The sequence below is a fragment of the Tenrec ecaudatus genome, chromosome 5 (assembly GCF_050624435.1).
Source record: "Tenrec ecaudatus isolate mTenEca1 chromosome 5, mTenEca1.hap1, whole genome shotgun sequence".
NCBI classification, from domain to species: domain Eukaryota; kingdom Metazoa; phylum Chordata; class Mammalia; order Afrosoricida; family Tenrecidae; genus Tenrec; species Tenrec ecaudatus.
In genome coordinates, this window is record NC_134534.1 from 73,493,724 (window position 1) to 73,509,480 (window position 15,757).

General features: G+C 46.0%; 1 protein-coding gene across 1 annotated transcript in view; it reads left to right on the top strand.

Moving 5' to 3' along the window:
• The window catches only part of PDE7A (phosphodiesterase 7A), a 77,159-nt gene extending 64,574 nt beyond the window's left edge, over nt 1-12,585 (top strand). Inside the window, exons 8-13 of the mRNA XM_075549626.1 lie at nt 3,593-3,724; nt 3,923-4,014; nt 6,042-6,186; nt 6,856-6,952; nt 8,004-8,084; nt 10,788-12,585. Of these exons, the coding sequence (XP_075405741.1) occupies nt 3,593-3,724; nt 3,923-4,014; nt 6,042-6,186; nt 6,856-6,952; nt 8,004-8,084; nt 10,788-10,966 (726 nt within the window). The 3' untranslated portion in view covers nt 10,967-12,585. The remainder of the gene's footprint in view (nt 1-3,592; nt 3,725-3,922; nt 4,015-6,041; nt 6,187-6,855; nt 6,953-8,003; nt 8,085-10,787) is intronic.
• Nucleotides 12,586-15,757: the final 3,172 nt, after the last annotated feature.

The window sequence follows — 15,757 nt, forward strand, 5'->3', positions numbered from 1 at the left end:
GGACCTCTAGTCACGAGAGTCAAAACAACATTTTCTTTTTAAACTCCATGAAGCAGGTGTCCTACTAGAATGCCATTTAATTCTGTCAGTACCATGACACTTGAGTTTTCTTTCCGATTAAAGTTTCTTTTTTATCACCATCCATCCGTCCATCCATTGTGTCAAGCACACGTGCACATATGTTTGGACTCTGATAAGCATTATATGAGCCCCCAATAAAATGATTTTTTAAAGTTTTTTTTTAACCAGAAGAAATGTTACGTTTTACAAAGTCCCATTTCTTGGTTTGTTTGTTTTTTTAATGCGTGTAGCTTCTCTGACTTTGAATGTAGTACCTGCTTTCCCCTCCAGAACTTCTAAAGACGCCGTAGCTGCTGTTTGCTTTCTTGTGTTTTACTGGAAACCCTTTCATCTGCCTCAGGTGTGATGGTTGACAATGCACTGTGTTCATGTGTTGTTCAGTGGATTACACGCTCATACAGTACAGACAGGCATTCTCAACCGTGTGTGTGGAGGTGCCTCCGCCGGGTTGCCTCCTCTTCAGGATGCTCCATACAATATGACTTCTTGCTTTCTGTTTATCTTACTAATCAGTCTTTATGAAATCTTTATTTTTTTAAGTGCTTTGAAAATAGCCCTAATAGAGCTCTGGGTTAGGCATTAGGCCGCTAAGCGTATGGTCAAACCCATCCACTAGCCTGTGGGGAGAGCGACTGAACAGTCTCAGAAACCCGATCAAGGCTCCTTTAACTCCGCAGCATGTGGATTTGGGGTTTTAAATCCAAAGGAGGAAATCTTTTCTTCACCATTTTCTCTCCACGTATTGCACTTCTCCATGGACTAAATATAGGTTAAAAATAGGAAAAAATACACATTCTTTGCTTCAAAAGGTTTACATTTTTGCAAGGGATTCAAACCATCATTTATTTTTCACACTGAAGTGAACCCAACCTAAAACATCCAGAGTAACCAACCAGTTACTCTAGTACCTGCTGACTTGGGGAGCCCAGGTGTGCAGAGTGGTAACCAACCAGTTACTCTGCAGTGCCTGCTGACTCGGGGAGCCCAGGTGTGCAGAGTGGTAACCAACCAGTTACTCTGCAGTGCCTGCTGACTCGGGGAGCCCAGGTGTGCAGAGTGGTAACCAACCAGTTACTCTGCAGTGCCTGCTGACTCGGGGAGCCCAGGTGTGCAGAGTGGTAACCAACCAGTTACTCTGCAGTGCCTGCTGACTCGGGGAGCCCAGGTGTGCAGAGTGGTAACCAACCAGTTACTCTGCAGTGCCTGCTGACTCGGGGAGCCCAGTTGTGCAGAGTGGTAACCAACCAGTTACTCTGCAGTGCATGCTGACTTGGGGAGCCCAGGGGTGCAGAGTGGAGCTATATGCCACTGGGGTATCGGTGGCTGTAATCTTTTAGAAATAGATCACCAGGCCACTCTTCCCTGGCACGACTGGGTGAACTGCAACTGCCAACCCCTTCTTGTGCCGCCCCAGGAACTCTTAAACTCAACCTTGGGATGTAAAAGATTCTTCCCGGCACCAAAAACCAAACCAAACTGTCTTTAAGTTGATTCCAACTCATAGAAACCCTGCAGGACAGAGTAAATCGGCCCCATAGCGCTCCAAGGCTATTGATGTTCACAGACGTCAGCTGCCTCATAGTCCGGGGTTGACTAGAGAAATAAATTCAGAGACACTCATGTGTGTGTAATAGAGAACTTTATATCAAAGAGTAATTATACATTAAGAAAATATATCAGTCCGTTTCAGATCAAGTCCATGAGTCTGATATTAGCCCATATGTCCGGTACCAGTCTATAAATTCGTCTTTAGACTCACGCAACACATGCAATGAAAGATCACAAGCCACTGGGTGGAAAGTCTTGTGGGTCCAGTGACAGTGGCAGTATCTCAGTGCTGGCTGGCGTGGGTCTCCATGTGACTCCTCCAGCTCCAGGGCCCTGGCTCCATCAGCATAGCTCCATGTGGCTTGTCATCAGGAACACCAAGCAGAGAGAGAGTGTGTCTGGCCTCCAGTGAGCTATTTATCTCCATCGTGCCTCCACATGAGGTCAGCAAGCTGCAACCTGATTGACAGGCTAGACTGCACCTTCTTCAAGTTGACAGTACAGGATGTTCCTGCCACAGAGATAAAGCCAAACCCTTCTAACCACTGTGCCACCAGAGCCCCCTTGCCTGGGCAGAGAAGTAGCACGATCTAAAGTAAGCATGACCCAAGTTGGCGGTGTACGCCCAGATTCTTTACTGATAGTGTACCTACCTGCTGGAAGTTTGGTAAACACTGCTCTTCTATAACCTGAATCAGCAGGCTCCGGTGAGTGAGTGGGAGTGGCCGGTGAGGCAGTGGTTGGGCTACAGTCCTCATGGTCGGCAGTTGGAAACCAGCAGCAGCTCCTCAGGCGAAAGCCTGGGCTTTCTACTCCCAAAACCAGTTAGAGTCTTGGAAGCCCAGAGGAGGCCACTATGAATCGGCATTTTCCCGCCGGCAGTGCGTGTGAGGTTTTGTGCTCAGCACGTGCTACCTGGCCGGCTGGGTGAAGTGCTGCGGAACACAATGGGCCACTTGCCTGGGAGAGGAGCCCTGCAGGGAGAAGGGCGTGGCTGGTGGAGTGAGAGGCACTGGGCTCCTGCGCATCACAGTTTGTCATCGAAAGCTTTTAGAAGCACACGTTCCTGTGTTGTGCTGATGGTGTCCGGTAAGTTTAGGAAAGGTTACTGAGAGTAAAACCGCATCGCTAGCTTACAAGATTGCAGTCCTGGAGGTGAACATGTAGCGTAGCCTTGTTTGAACGTGCCCATCCATGGGAGGGGAGAGTTTGCAGGACTTAGCAGGGTTACTCAGTAGCTTCCTGGAACAGTGGGGCTCCAGTAATTATTTGACATGTTGGAGGGTATACTGACCCCTCGTAACTCCTTTGTTAAGATAAATTGTGTCGTCTTAAAGTTACAAGTCTGTGTTTTGCAGGGGCTACAGTAAAAGAAAGACTAGCAGCCGTTGGTGGTTTCATGTTGCGGGGTGGCCGGGGGAACAGGGCCATTTTAAAGTCACTAGTTTTTCTTTTTAAAGAAGCAGGTTTAGAATTTAGCTGCTATTTAAGTAAGCTTAGTAAAGATGAAGCACGCTACGAAGAGGGGCTCTCTGAGGCAGGGACATTGCTGTGATACTTCTCCTGTCCCCGCTATTGTGACAGGGCCAGCACCTGGCAGCTCCTGGTGGCCCAAGAGCAAACCCAAATCAAACCCACCACCAAGTTGAGTCTGTCTAATAGAGACCCGATATGAGGCTCACCAGAGTGAAAATGCCCCCTGGGTTTCCAAAGCTGTAAACCTTTAAAGGCGCAGATGGTCTCCTCTCTCTCCCACGGAGAGCAAAGTAGGTCTGTCCCATCGACCTTGCGTTAGCCGCCCGATGCTTACCCAACACCGCCACCTAGGGCTCTTTGCGTGAACGACAGCACACCTGCCAAAGATGCTGTGACGAGGGGAGGAGCCTGCTGCTCTGCTATCGCAAATGTAGGGAGTTGACCTCAAGTATATTTTGTGATTAATTGCTCTTTTGTCACTTTTTAGCTTGCCAAATTTGTAACGCCTTGGGATATCATGCTGAGCTTAATTTCAGCTGCCACTCACGACCTGGATCACCCAGGTGTCAATCAACCTTTCCTTATTAAAACTAACCATTACTTGGCAACTTTATACAAGGTTAGTGAAATTCTATCATCCATTTATACATTCTAGAAAATGTATTGTGTTTTGAGGGCACAAAAAGAGTGGACGTAAATTTGATATGGATGAATTAGAAATGCAATCAGCTTTGTACACATATCACTAACATGTAAATCTGTATGTTCAGAAAGAGCCCTGCCATTACGTGCCTCAGAAATGCACCTTTTCTTATAGAATACCTCAGTCCTGGAGAATCACCACTGGAGGTCTGCCGTGGGGCTCCTCCGAGAATCCGGCCTGCTCTCACACATGCCACTGGAAAGCAGGTATGTCAGATTCAGGCAAACTTCATTTAGTATGGACCAGGGATATAAAGCTGTCAAAACAGTTTTATGAAATTTGAGAGACTGTTATTGTATTCAGGTGTTCTGCAGTTTTCAGTTTTTGTTAGGTGTAGTGGGCAATTGTCATCTTTGAGATTTTTGTATCAAAATTTTAATAATATAAACTTGTTCTAAAGCACAGTCAGTAGTACTATAGTAAAGATTTCTTTTCATGAAAGGCCACTTCATGAATTTGAGCACAATAAAAGCCACATACACAAGGCTTGCTAGTAGTTTTACCACTTGTTTACATAAATCGGTTTTACATGCCTATATTTTACACCCAGCTGGAAAAACAAAAAAAAACCTGTAGGTCTAGGCATCACGGAAAATCGGCTAGGAAGTAAACATTTTATATCATAGGGTCTTTTAAATTCATTTCAGGAAATTTTCAACCTGATAAGAATAAAGAGAATGCTTTATATTCTAAACAGCATAGCCCTCAACCCACTCCTGAACCGGTAGGATAAATGAGTGAGTGAAGAGAACAACCCAAAAATAGTACTTTAGAAATAAATAATGTTAAGCAGGCCAGCTGCGCTGAATAAAATGAAGTAATGAGCCCTAATTGATGGCTGGTGTCAGTAAACGCCCCCATCACCGCCTTGCTCCTGCTCACAAGTGGAAGCTTGAATTTGCCTCGCTGAGAGGAGATCCACAGAAGGAAATACTGTGGGTCTAGGAAAACGGTCAGGTACAGAAATGCGTTTGGATATCAGCATTTGAATTACAATCTTTGTTCTTTTTTCCTTTGCCTCTTAATTTAAAACAACTTCATAATGAAAGTAAGTGTTTTGTGTAATGACCATAAGAAAAAAGCTGGACTTTATTATTTATTTTTTTAAATCTTTATTCATGGATACCATTTGGAGTTATGAAAATAGGATGGTACTTCTGGTAAGTGGAATTATTTCTTGCTGTAGTACAAATATAAAAATTATCTGGAGCATACAATTTATATGTGTGTGTGTGTGTGTGTGTATAAAGTTTCTTTTTTCTTGGTTAAGGCAGATTAAAATGTTTGTTTCCTTTGATTCTTTTTTTTCCATCCTGTTTTACATTTGAGGATTAATCCTGCTGAATTCTGCGATTTGTAAGCAATAAAAACCTGAAAATGAGGAACACTGCTTTGTAGCATTCTCTTATACCTTCTTCATTTAGGATTTGTTTTCTTTAATATTCCAAATTTTAAGCTTCATTAATAGCACTTTAATCAATTCTTTTCTGGTAATTATGCAAAAATTTATGCAAAGCTGGTGCTTATTGAGACCTGTTTTTTTGGGTTTTTTTAAAGAGCAGTGATTATTTTTAACAGTGTACCATCATAACTTGCATGAAAGGCGGTTTTTCACATGATACAATGTATTCATTATTTGTATTAACAGATTGCCTTTTCCTTTCCAGACAGTTTGAAGATCTATATACAAATGATTGGTGTATTTTTTCAATTTGATCCTAAAAGTATCACTGAATCCAAACTTTAAAAAAAAGTATTGAGTGGAACTTACTCAGAACTTAATCGAGCATTTTAGTTGAGAGGTCTGTAGGAGTCAGTTGCTGAATGGCTGTAATTCTTTCTCTGTGAATCTCCCATCTGCATTTCAGAACTATAGACACTCCAAGAGAAACCAACGTTGTTTCCCTTCAATCTAACCCAGCAAAGACTTTCCCTAAATAAGTCCCAGCCGTGTAGGGGCATCTTGCCGAAGCACGTTGTGCCCCCTTGGCTGGCACTTCTTGTGGAATGTTTGCGTTCTGGCACTTTCCTACAGATTGTCTTGGTTTTCCTTTGATTATTTCAATACCTTTTTGGTGACATTTTAAAAAGTTGTGAGTGTGAGAGAGAAATTAAAAGTTGAATGGTCATCAGCACACCTTAGGGCTCTGTAAAGCTTTCCGCATAGTACATTCAAGGGGGAAAATGTCAAAGATTAACTTTTTAATATTTTCTCCATATATTCTAATTCCAGGCAACAGATGGAGGCTCAGTTAGGTGCTTTGATTCTTGCCACAGACATCAGTCGCCAAAATGATTACCTCGCACTGTTTAGAGCTCGTTTGGATAGAGGGGACTTACGCCTAGAAAACGCCAGTCACCGCCACCTCGTTCTACAGGTAAAAAGATGCCTGGAATTACTCCACTGCTTTAGGTGTATCATACAACTGTTTGGACAAAAATGAAATTGTCTTGCTGGGTATTTTTTTCAGGCCACGCCTTCCTCCTGAGGTATTATTACGACACTAGGCTAAGCCTATTTTCACTTTGCACCACACATACATGATTTATGTAAAACTAGGGACCTTTTGAGGAAGCGGCTGGGGGTCCTTTGATTCGTTCACACCTCCCGGTTGAGGTCACTGGCAAGGGTGTGCTCTAGGACCATTGCTCTTATATTTTGCAAGCTTGGGGTTTCTGGGAAAAGCATCTTTTGCAAGATAGGCCGCCGATCGGAAAAGCAGCATTTCATCCTCACTAGTTCTCACAAATGCGGCGGGGGCAAGAGAACTGGTTCGTTTCTCTGCCGCTTCGTGGTGAACCAACACATGTCCTTGGGTTTGGCTCCCGGGTGTTCACCCGGCGCGTGAGCTTCACCGAGCAGCCTTGTAGCTCCCGCCTCAGCTTTTCCACAAAAGCGATGGAAAGGAACATCACATGCCCAGTGCAAACAGTAATCATCAGGTTTCTCTTGCCATCTTTTTCTTGTGTCACCCGCCACCTGCTATTCAAATGTAATACAACTAAGATTTATCTTTTTTAAAAGAATCTTAATATTTGTTTGCTAGATGGCTCTGAAATGCGCTGACATCTGTAACCCGTGTCGAACCTGGGAACTCAGCAAGCAGTGGAGTGAAAAAGTGACGGAAGAATTCTTCCATCAAGGCAAGTTATTGTAGTGATAATGATTCTGTTGCGGCTTTAGCACCATCTGAATTACATAAAGGACTCAACCATTTCTAGGTGTCTGGAAGTAGAGGCTTTTCATTCACAGTGGTGATTCACAGTGCACACCCATGGAGCTGAGAGTGTCCAAACTGGGCAGCTGCTTGACAATTAGCAGTCCCCTTTAAACGTTACTTCTCACGTGAACGCATGGGTGAAAGAACTGGTTCACTTACCTGTCGCTCTGTGTTTGATCTAGAACTGTCCTTGTGAGTACTGGCTCTTTGGTCTTATCCAACATTTGTCACTTGGTGTGCATTTGTGACTTTGCAGCGACAGCTCCGGCTGTGCTCTTGCTGGGTGCTCTTGAGCGGTGCCACAATGTGGGACTAGAGCTGCTCCCTCAGGTTGCCAGGTTGCCCAGGCTGCCGTCCCTCTGTCAGATGGCCAAGTCTCCCCCCTCACTGAGCCCTTGGTGGTATCTAACTGCCCGCCTTTCGGTTCGCAGCCTAGCACCCGACCTGACCATGCGCTGCCTGGGCTCCTTGCCTCTCACTGCGCACAGACAGCAAGAGGCCTCATGAGCAGCGGCCACCCTGCTCTGTCCTCATCGTGGTGGAAAGCATCAGCGGCTATAACAGGGACTGAGCAGCTTCGAAAAGTGGGGGGGAGAATGCCACTACCTCGTACTGCCATTTCCCACACTCCCTGAAGTCCGCACACAAGTCAGTGTGGGAATTGCAGTCAGGAGCCCCGGCCGCATTCCCTCCTCTGCCCTCTTGGGAATGAAAACGATGACAAGACGGCCTTCTTGGGAACTCCTGGTAAACTCCCCACCTTCTCCCTCACAATGGAACTGCAGCCGCTGAGCCTTTTCTGAGGGGAATCCTGAAAACCCAAAAACAACTAGGTTAGAAGCCATGTATCCTCTCATGAGGATTTATAAGTGTGAATATTTTTCCTAAGGGGTTTCCAGGTAAGATGAAGATATTTTAATTATTAACAAATAATATAGTCCGATCAGTAATTCTCTCTTTCTGGCCATTTGTAGGAGACACCGAAAAAAAGTATTCTTTGAGTGTGAGTCCATTTTGTGACCGTCATTCTGAATCTATTGCCAACATCCAGATAGGTAAGGATCCTTCCTTAGTCTGCTTATCTGACTGGGGCGGGGGGTGGGGGGCGGAGCCACCCAGGTTTCAATTATGTCAAGGGACGTATTGCATTTAAAATATAAATGGTAGCTGTAAGAGCCCCTAATAAAATGATTTATTAAAATGACAAAATATAAATGGTTAAAACTCTACACATTTCTTTTTTAAAAGATCCAGAAAATTTGCCTTTGTCTTTCTTCAGTATGGCATTTATCCCTTATTCCTATTAATCTTAGCTCATAAAAATGTAATTTTGCAGAGTGATGGCAGTGTCGTCAAAAGAACACGAACATATTTGTAAAGATCAGCCCACACTGCTGCTTGCTTCCTGACATGGCCTTTTACCACACTGGCAGCTTTTGGCAGCCTTCCTCACACCAGTATCTCAGGTGGAGCCACCCCCGGGCCCTCCTATCTGTGCGCCACCGTGACATGAGGAACAGCTGCAGTTTGATACCAAATGCACACCCCTGCCTGGAACATCCAACACGTTAACCATCCTTTCTGGCTGCCCAAAGTTCATGTGCTCTTTGCCTGAGAAGCCCTCATAGCGTAGTGGTTATGCATTGGGCTGCAGTCCGCGTGGTCGGCGAGTTGAAACCAGCAGCCGCTCCTCAGGAGAAAGACTGGGTTTTCTACTCCCGCAAACAGTGACAGCCCGAGAAACCCACATGGCCCACTGTGAGCCAGCATTGACTCCATGGCAGCCAGCTGCCTGCAGCCGGACACTTTCTCTCCAGCAGGATGTGAGCTCCTGTAGGACCGGATCTTGAGTATCTCAGTCACTGCTCCCTCCTCAGAAACCCAAGGAGAGTAACTGAGTGTGAATGGGTGGAGTAGATGGATACATGCATGCATGCATGAATGTCTAATTTCAGATATCACAATTACTCCTTCAGCTACCATTATGACTTTAAAAGAAAAAAAGCAACCATCAGGCCATAGATGACTTTTCTAAGTAAAGGTCTTGCTGCCATCCCCCGAGTTCTGACTCAGAGCGACCCTATAGGGTAGGGTCAAGCTGCCCCGGGGCCTTCCAAGACTTTACATTTGTAGGAGAGCAGACGGCTTCACCTTTCTCCCACAGTGGCCGATGGCTGGGAAGCGCGCACTCACTGCGCCACCAGGGCTCCTTCTGATTAAAAGTAGTGGGTGCTAATTGCTTCCACCCCACTGAGAATTGCATGTTGGTTACGTGGAGCCAGTCTTGAAGCAGCAAGATGAGGCAGCGTCACTGAGGGATGATCAGAGGTTTTGATACACCGTTCACCTCTCGTCCAACTGAGCCCTGAATTTCAGTTGAAGGTGACAGAAATGCCACATTGACTCGAAGGGTAGGATTGTACCACAGACAAGTGTAATTACCTTCTAATGGCGGTGCACCTGTACAAAGCAGAATTGACGAAAGCTGTGTGCACGATACATTCATTGTGACCACAAAACGGAGCAGCTGCCCAGACGGCCTTTGTATAGCACCTCATGGCACTGGGTCTCCTGGTCTGGGGTCATGACGTCATAAAAAGTCCCAGTCAATCCCGATACCACATGCTAGGTTTCTGTTCTGTTTCGAGTTTGCTGCATAGTGCCGGGGGTCTGAGAAGCTTGTAAGTGGGGATCCAAAGTTCAGCAGGTGTTCTTTACTCACCTGGAGCATCCAAGGAAGATGCAGTCAGGAAAAGGAGGAAAACCACAAGTGTGGCCGATTGCCTCCTTGCTAGAGGAGACCCGGCTGACGACGCTCAGCTACCTTTTCTAGACATCTGGACCAAAGATTCTGTAGGAGAATCTTTGAGATTTAAAAGGGAGGAGAAATAGGAAACAAAATTCCTCGTTTTCATGAACTCCAGACGTTCTAGAACCATCGAGGGTTGATTCCTCTCCCAGAATACGTCTTAAATGTTAAACCTCAAAATGTGCTCTGAAATCTTGACATGAAACAGTAGTGTAGCTTCACTAGTGAGACAACAGGGAATTCTTTTTTTTAATAAATCATTTTATTGGGGTCATACAGCTCTTATCACAATCCATACATACATCAATTGAGTAAAGCACCCCTATACATTCATTGCCCTCATCATTCTCAAAATTCGCCTTCCACTTGGGTTCCTGGAATCAGCTCATTTTCCTTCCCCTCTCCTCCCTCCCCGCCTCCCCCTCCCTCATGAACCCTTAATAATTTATAAATTCTTATCTTACACTGCCCGGCATCTCCCCTCATCCACTTTCCTGTTGCCCACCCTCCAGAGAGGAGGTTACACATAGATCCCCGAGATTGCTTCCGGGAATTCTTTTAAGAACTCTCTCTCTCGCTTGCATCAAACTGACCACGGGAGCTTGAAGGATGGGCTAGGAACTTGAGGGGACAGCGCTCGGGCTGGGGCAGCGCTGAGAAGGAAGCTGAGCGGCTGCCCCACCGCAGACTGCACTGCGCTCATGTGGCCGGTGTGGACCTGGTGTGCGCCCTGAAGCTTGTATTCTCGACGGGAATAGCACACAGATGTTTTTTAAAGGAAACAGACTCGTCCGAAAAGATAGATAAAATTACATAGACTAGACCTGTTAGAAAACCAGATTTGGGGAATCCCAAGGGTAGAACTTGGAAGGTGAACACTCTGGAGCCTGTAGAGCTGAAGTTTAAGAACGTGTCAATAATTTCATTTATAAAATGTTTTTCTCTTCAGGTTTTATGACCTACCTGGTGGAGCCGTTGTTTACCGAGTGGGCCCGGTTTTCAGACACCAAGCTCTCGCAGACCATGCTGGGCCACCTGGGGCAGAACAAGGCCGGCTGGAAGGGGGTGCAGAGGGGGTCGGCCCGCCGCGAGGACGCGCGTGCTGCCCGTGCCGAGGCAGGCCCCTAGTTCGTACCTCAGGGAAACCAGTCCTGACTCCCCCAGAATCAGGGGGGGCAGTCGGACTCTTGGAGGGTGTTAGCAATGTGAAATGGGTCTTGAGAGGTGAGAGAACGTATTTTGACTGTCAAGGTTTCCCAGCGAACGATGCCGGCATGATTAATTCCCAAGGATCACATGAGCCCACTGACCAACTGTAAGACCTGAACACATAGCAATATGCTCTTGGCTTTGGCTAAGTTCCCGAGGAAAAGGGTAGGAACGAGGTAAGGGGTTTCACGGTGTGCCACGTTGTTTTTCTTTCAAACCGTGAGACTCGAGCTGAATCTTTTGAGAACTCTCTTGGAATTTAACCTGATGCGACGACATGTCTGTCTGTCTCTGTACCTTCCACTAATTTCTCACTGAGAAAACAGAAATGTGAAGTGCCCAGCCTTTGCTGCCTCTGGCCAGACTCGATGTTTACAAACCACTCTGAAAATCCCGGTTCTCACTCTGCTGTCCAGCACCAGGGTGAGGGAACCATTGACCTTTCTTCTTAAAGACCCAGCCGTCGACTGCAGTCTTTGTTTGCCTTCTCTCTTCTTTGGATGCCGCCAAAGCCTCTCTCTGCTATGGTTGAGCGTGCCCTGGCAAAGCAGCCTTTCTCCTCGAGCGCTGCCAGGCTCCCACCCCAGCGCTGGGTGGCAGTGCCAGTCTTTGGGTTTGTGTGTCTCTGTGTGTGTGGTTGGTTTTTTTTTTTTTTTTAATCTGTTAGATTTTGGTTTGGGGGTGGGGAAGGACATCGATGTCCTTAGCTGTCTTCTTATTCCACAGTGAAGACATTGCATGCTGTCTTCACAACTGTCTACTTGATCTGCACATGCAAGAAAAAAAAAAGGGTGGAATGTTTCAAACACCTTCATCAGCTCAGGGTATTTGCCGATCTGAAATCCAGTGGGATGGGGAAGCGTGTCCTCCGATCAAGGGTACCGAAGCCCCTTTCGCTGCAGTGATTGAAAGGTATGTTGCGTATGACCGTCTCACTGCGTGTTTGTGCATGTATGACTGTGCCTGTTTATTTATCCACATGGGGCAGGATCTGAAGGGCGAGCTTTTATTTATTGTTTAGAATGTGACTTAGTGAGCAGCCACGCCTGCGGGGGGAGGGGACGGGAGGTAAGCTGAAACAGATTGCTCCAGTTGCCTTAAACTATGCACAAAGCTAAGTGACCAAACTTCTTTGTTTTGATTTGATAAAAAATAAAGTGCATTGTTTTCTTGTCCCTCCCTCTGAGGAAACTCCTCAATGGGCCTTTTGATGTGAACAGATGTTTTTTAGGACACAACTTAAGGACTAATTTTAAACTCAAAAACATTCCACTTTTGTAATTTGTTTTAAATGGTTTTATGTGTAGCAAGCACAACTGTAATCTAGTGTCCGGCGAAACTGGTGCTTTCCTGTAGTTCCTTTGTATCCCCTTGTTATTGTGTAAGACTGTTTCTCAATTCTGTTTACAGTTTGTCGCAACAGCCATGTTCTTGGGAGAAAGCTTGAGTGTAAAGCCGTTTGTACGAGGCTTTGCCCTACTCATTTTAATACGTGCCTGTTGCTGTTAACTTTTGATTAATAAAAACCTATCTTTTCACATTTTACCTGTTTCTTTGTTTCCTTTTTGCTTGTGAATCAGGTGAAATTTTACCCAGTAACTCGTAGTTTGACATACTAGTTTACACCCATTCCGATCAGTTTCATCTGCGACGTTCACCTTGTGACTCAATCGTATGGAAATCATAACGCTGAACTACTAGGAAAGTTAAAGTGTAGCTTCTTGGCTTTTCCAATTACTCATCAAATATTTATTCAGCGCTGCGTGCTGGGACCTTGCCAGGAACAGCCTGTGCTGTTGCCATGGGGTGATAGTTTGCCGAGTACTGAGAATGGCCAGCAGAGGTCAGCTCTGAGCCCAGGCCTCTGGCTCCACTCACGTGGCCCACCTAATGCTTGTTACCTTCTTTGGAGGTTGCTGCACACCACACCATCAATTTTTGTAGATGCTAAAATACTCATCATCCCTATGATTGGCCATTTGATTGCACTGACTTGGCATCAATGGAAGAAAGGTCAGTGGCATTGCTCCAACATATTTCCAGGCCATGTTCACTCGATAGAGGGGAATAGATGCAAACTTTAAAATCAAACATGTTGGCATTTTTCATAGAGGCCTGTCCAACAGAAATGCAATATAAGCCTCACACGTGGTTTTCAATTTTCCAGTAGCCATATATTTCCCCATCATTTCTACATATAACCTATATAAAAATACTAGGGAGGTATTTGACATTCAAGTCTGAAATCCACACTGCATTTGGACGTGTCGTATTCTAGACCCTCAAGCTCCACCTGTGCCTACTGGATACCATTTTGGACAGCAAAGGGGGCAGAGTTGAGTGTCACCAAGAGCACGGTTGGCTACTCATGACAAGGAACCCCACAGGCAAATCTGATATGTCTGGAGTCTGATAAGGATCCCCATAAACTCACAGACCTGATTTGTCAGCAAATGGAGATCGGAACTATCTCCTGGCAAAACACAGTAAGTAAGCTCACAGTAACTGGTATTTTAAAAACTACCAGTATTTCATCTCAGAATGAACCCGTGTGAGGCCCGGATTTAGGCAGCAAAACCTGCCCACTTCCATGTGGAGATGCAAATTTTGGCTAAATGTGCTCATTTCTCTCACACTCCAGCGTTCAATGTCACATAAATTTGCTTTAGAAAGCCATGTCTTTATAGGTGGAGGAACCTGTCACATACCCACTGTGGACCTTGGAGCAAGTTAGAGAACTTAGTGTTGCTTCACTGGTAAAACATCCACTTCTCAGAACTGAAGTAATGTATGGACACACCAAGTGCTGGATGGGTGGGAATTCGTCCTATTTCCTCAGAATTTTCATTCCTCAAGGATACAACTGTGCCTTGTTAACATCGGAACTGCAGTGCAAGCTGCCTCACTCACTCAAGGTTCCCCATTTTGTGAAAGGGAATCTGCTATCAAGGCTGGGTCTCCTCCCACGTTAGCTGACAGATTACCAGGTGTCCCCACCTACACAAAGGCAGGCTGAGGTCCCACTGCTTGACCTGATCATGGAAACCAGTGCTTTATATCGATTTCTCCACCCTCGAAGCAGACACCACTGTTACAGAATGACTTCCCAATGATAATCCACTTCTCCTTTCCCCGACCCTGGGTTGATGTTCAGGTTCCCTGTCATCAATCCCTTGGAAAGCCACCTTTCCCCTGCAGTTAAAGGCCATTGAAGGAGGCTGGCTTTTAGGCAGCATGAACAAGCCTTTTATATCCTTCAGTTAAACTTCTCTTATAAAGAAGCTGACCTTCCTTCCCTACCCCCCTCTCCAAACAAAGGCCTTCCCAGATGGGAACAAAGCTGTTATGTAAGCACTGCACTACTAACCACAAGGTCAGCAGTTCAAACCCAACAGCCACTTTGGGGAAAGCTGAGGCTGTGTGCTCCTAAAATGACTTACAGAGCATTGCTGAGTTGGAACAAGCTCTGACGGCAGTGGGTTTGGGTGGTGGTGTTTGCCTTGCGGTGGCCCTTTAGTGTGGAGAGAGGCTCTTTTGGGGTTCACCAGGACAGCGCAGAGGAGTTTGTTCCATTGTGTAGGAGTCACCATGAGTCAGCGAGCACTTGATTGCAGCTAACATAATTTACCCTCTTGAAAATGTCCAAATTGCCCTCAAGGTCTACGCTAACCTCGTGTAAGGAGCTGTTAGAAGCAGCTAGCACATCATTTCCTCTAGTCTCTAACCTCATCAGGAAAACACCGGGTAGGCAAATAGAAGCAAACACGTGTGATGCCTCCTTCCCGCCAGTTTGTACAAGCAGGGCATAGGGTGGACTTCTTATAAGACATTCCCCCAGCAAAATCATCCTGCTGCAAACTGCAGCGACCTCATGTAAAATAGCGTGGTCATAATGCACTTACGCTACCATCGAAAGAATGTGTTCAAAATCATTACTTCATTGAATCCTCCACTTTTGAGCTGAGTCTTCCCGGTTTTTAAGAGTGGTTGACACAGAGAGAACATGGCTAGCCCTACTATGAGACATGATGCCCCTCAGTGACTAAGGACGATACAGGGGACAGCAACGGAGATAGTGTGGGAATTGCACCTGACCTGATCCCACCACACCAAGGCAAATCACTGGGGGAGTGCAGCGGAACAGCAAGGGAATGGAGTGGCAAGGTCCCCAGGGAATGCTGAAAGTGGACTTTGGGGCTAGGGCGTGGTGCCCCAACAGACTGGACTGGAAAACACTCCTAAGGGCCAGCAAACGATCCTTGAACGAACTATAAGCCTTTCTTTTGTGTTTTGTTTTGTTGTCAGTGGTTTGTTTTTGTTGTTTTATTGTCTGGTTATACACTGTTGCTTTGTTTTCCTCTGTCTTGTTTTCGTGCATGTTAGTGTCTCCACAGGTCTGAATAGGACAAGCTGGATGAACTATCTGGAGGAAAAACAATAGGACAGACAGTTCCAGGGGGAGACAGTTCTGGGTGGGGGAGGAGGGTAAGGAAGTGGCGTTAATAAACACAGGGACAAGGGAACATGGGACCCAAAATGATAGTGAGGTGGGAGTGGCAGGCCTGATGGGGAACGATCAAGGGTAAGGTTGCGTAGAGAAGAGGTATAGCTGTAGCCCAGGTGGGGACGGAGCATGGTGGTGGGGCAGGAGGAAAGTCAAGGGAGATGGAGGAAGGAGCTGGGAGTCAAGGGGTATTTATGGAGGTCTAG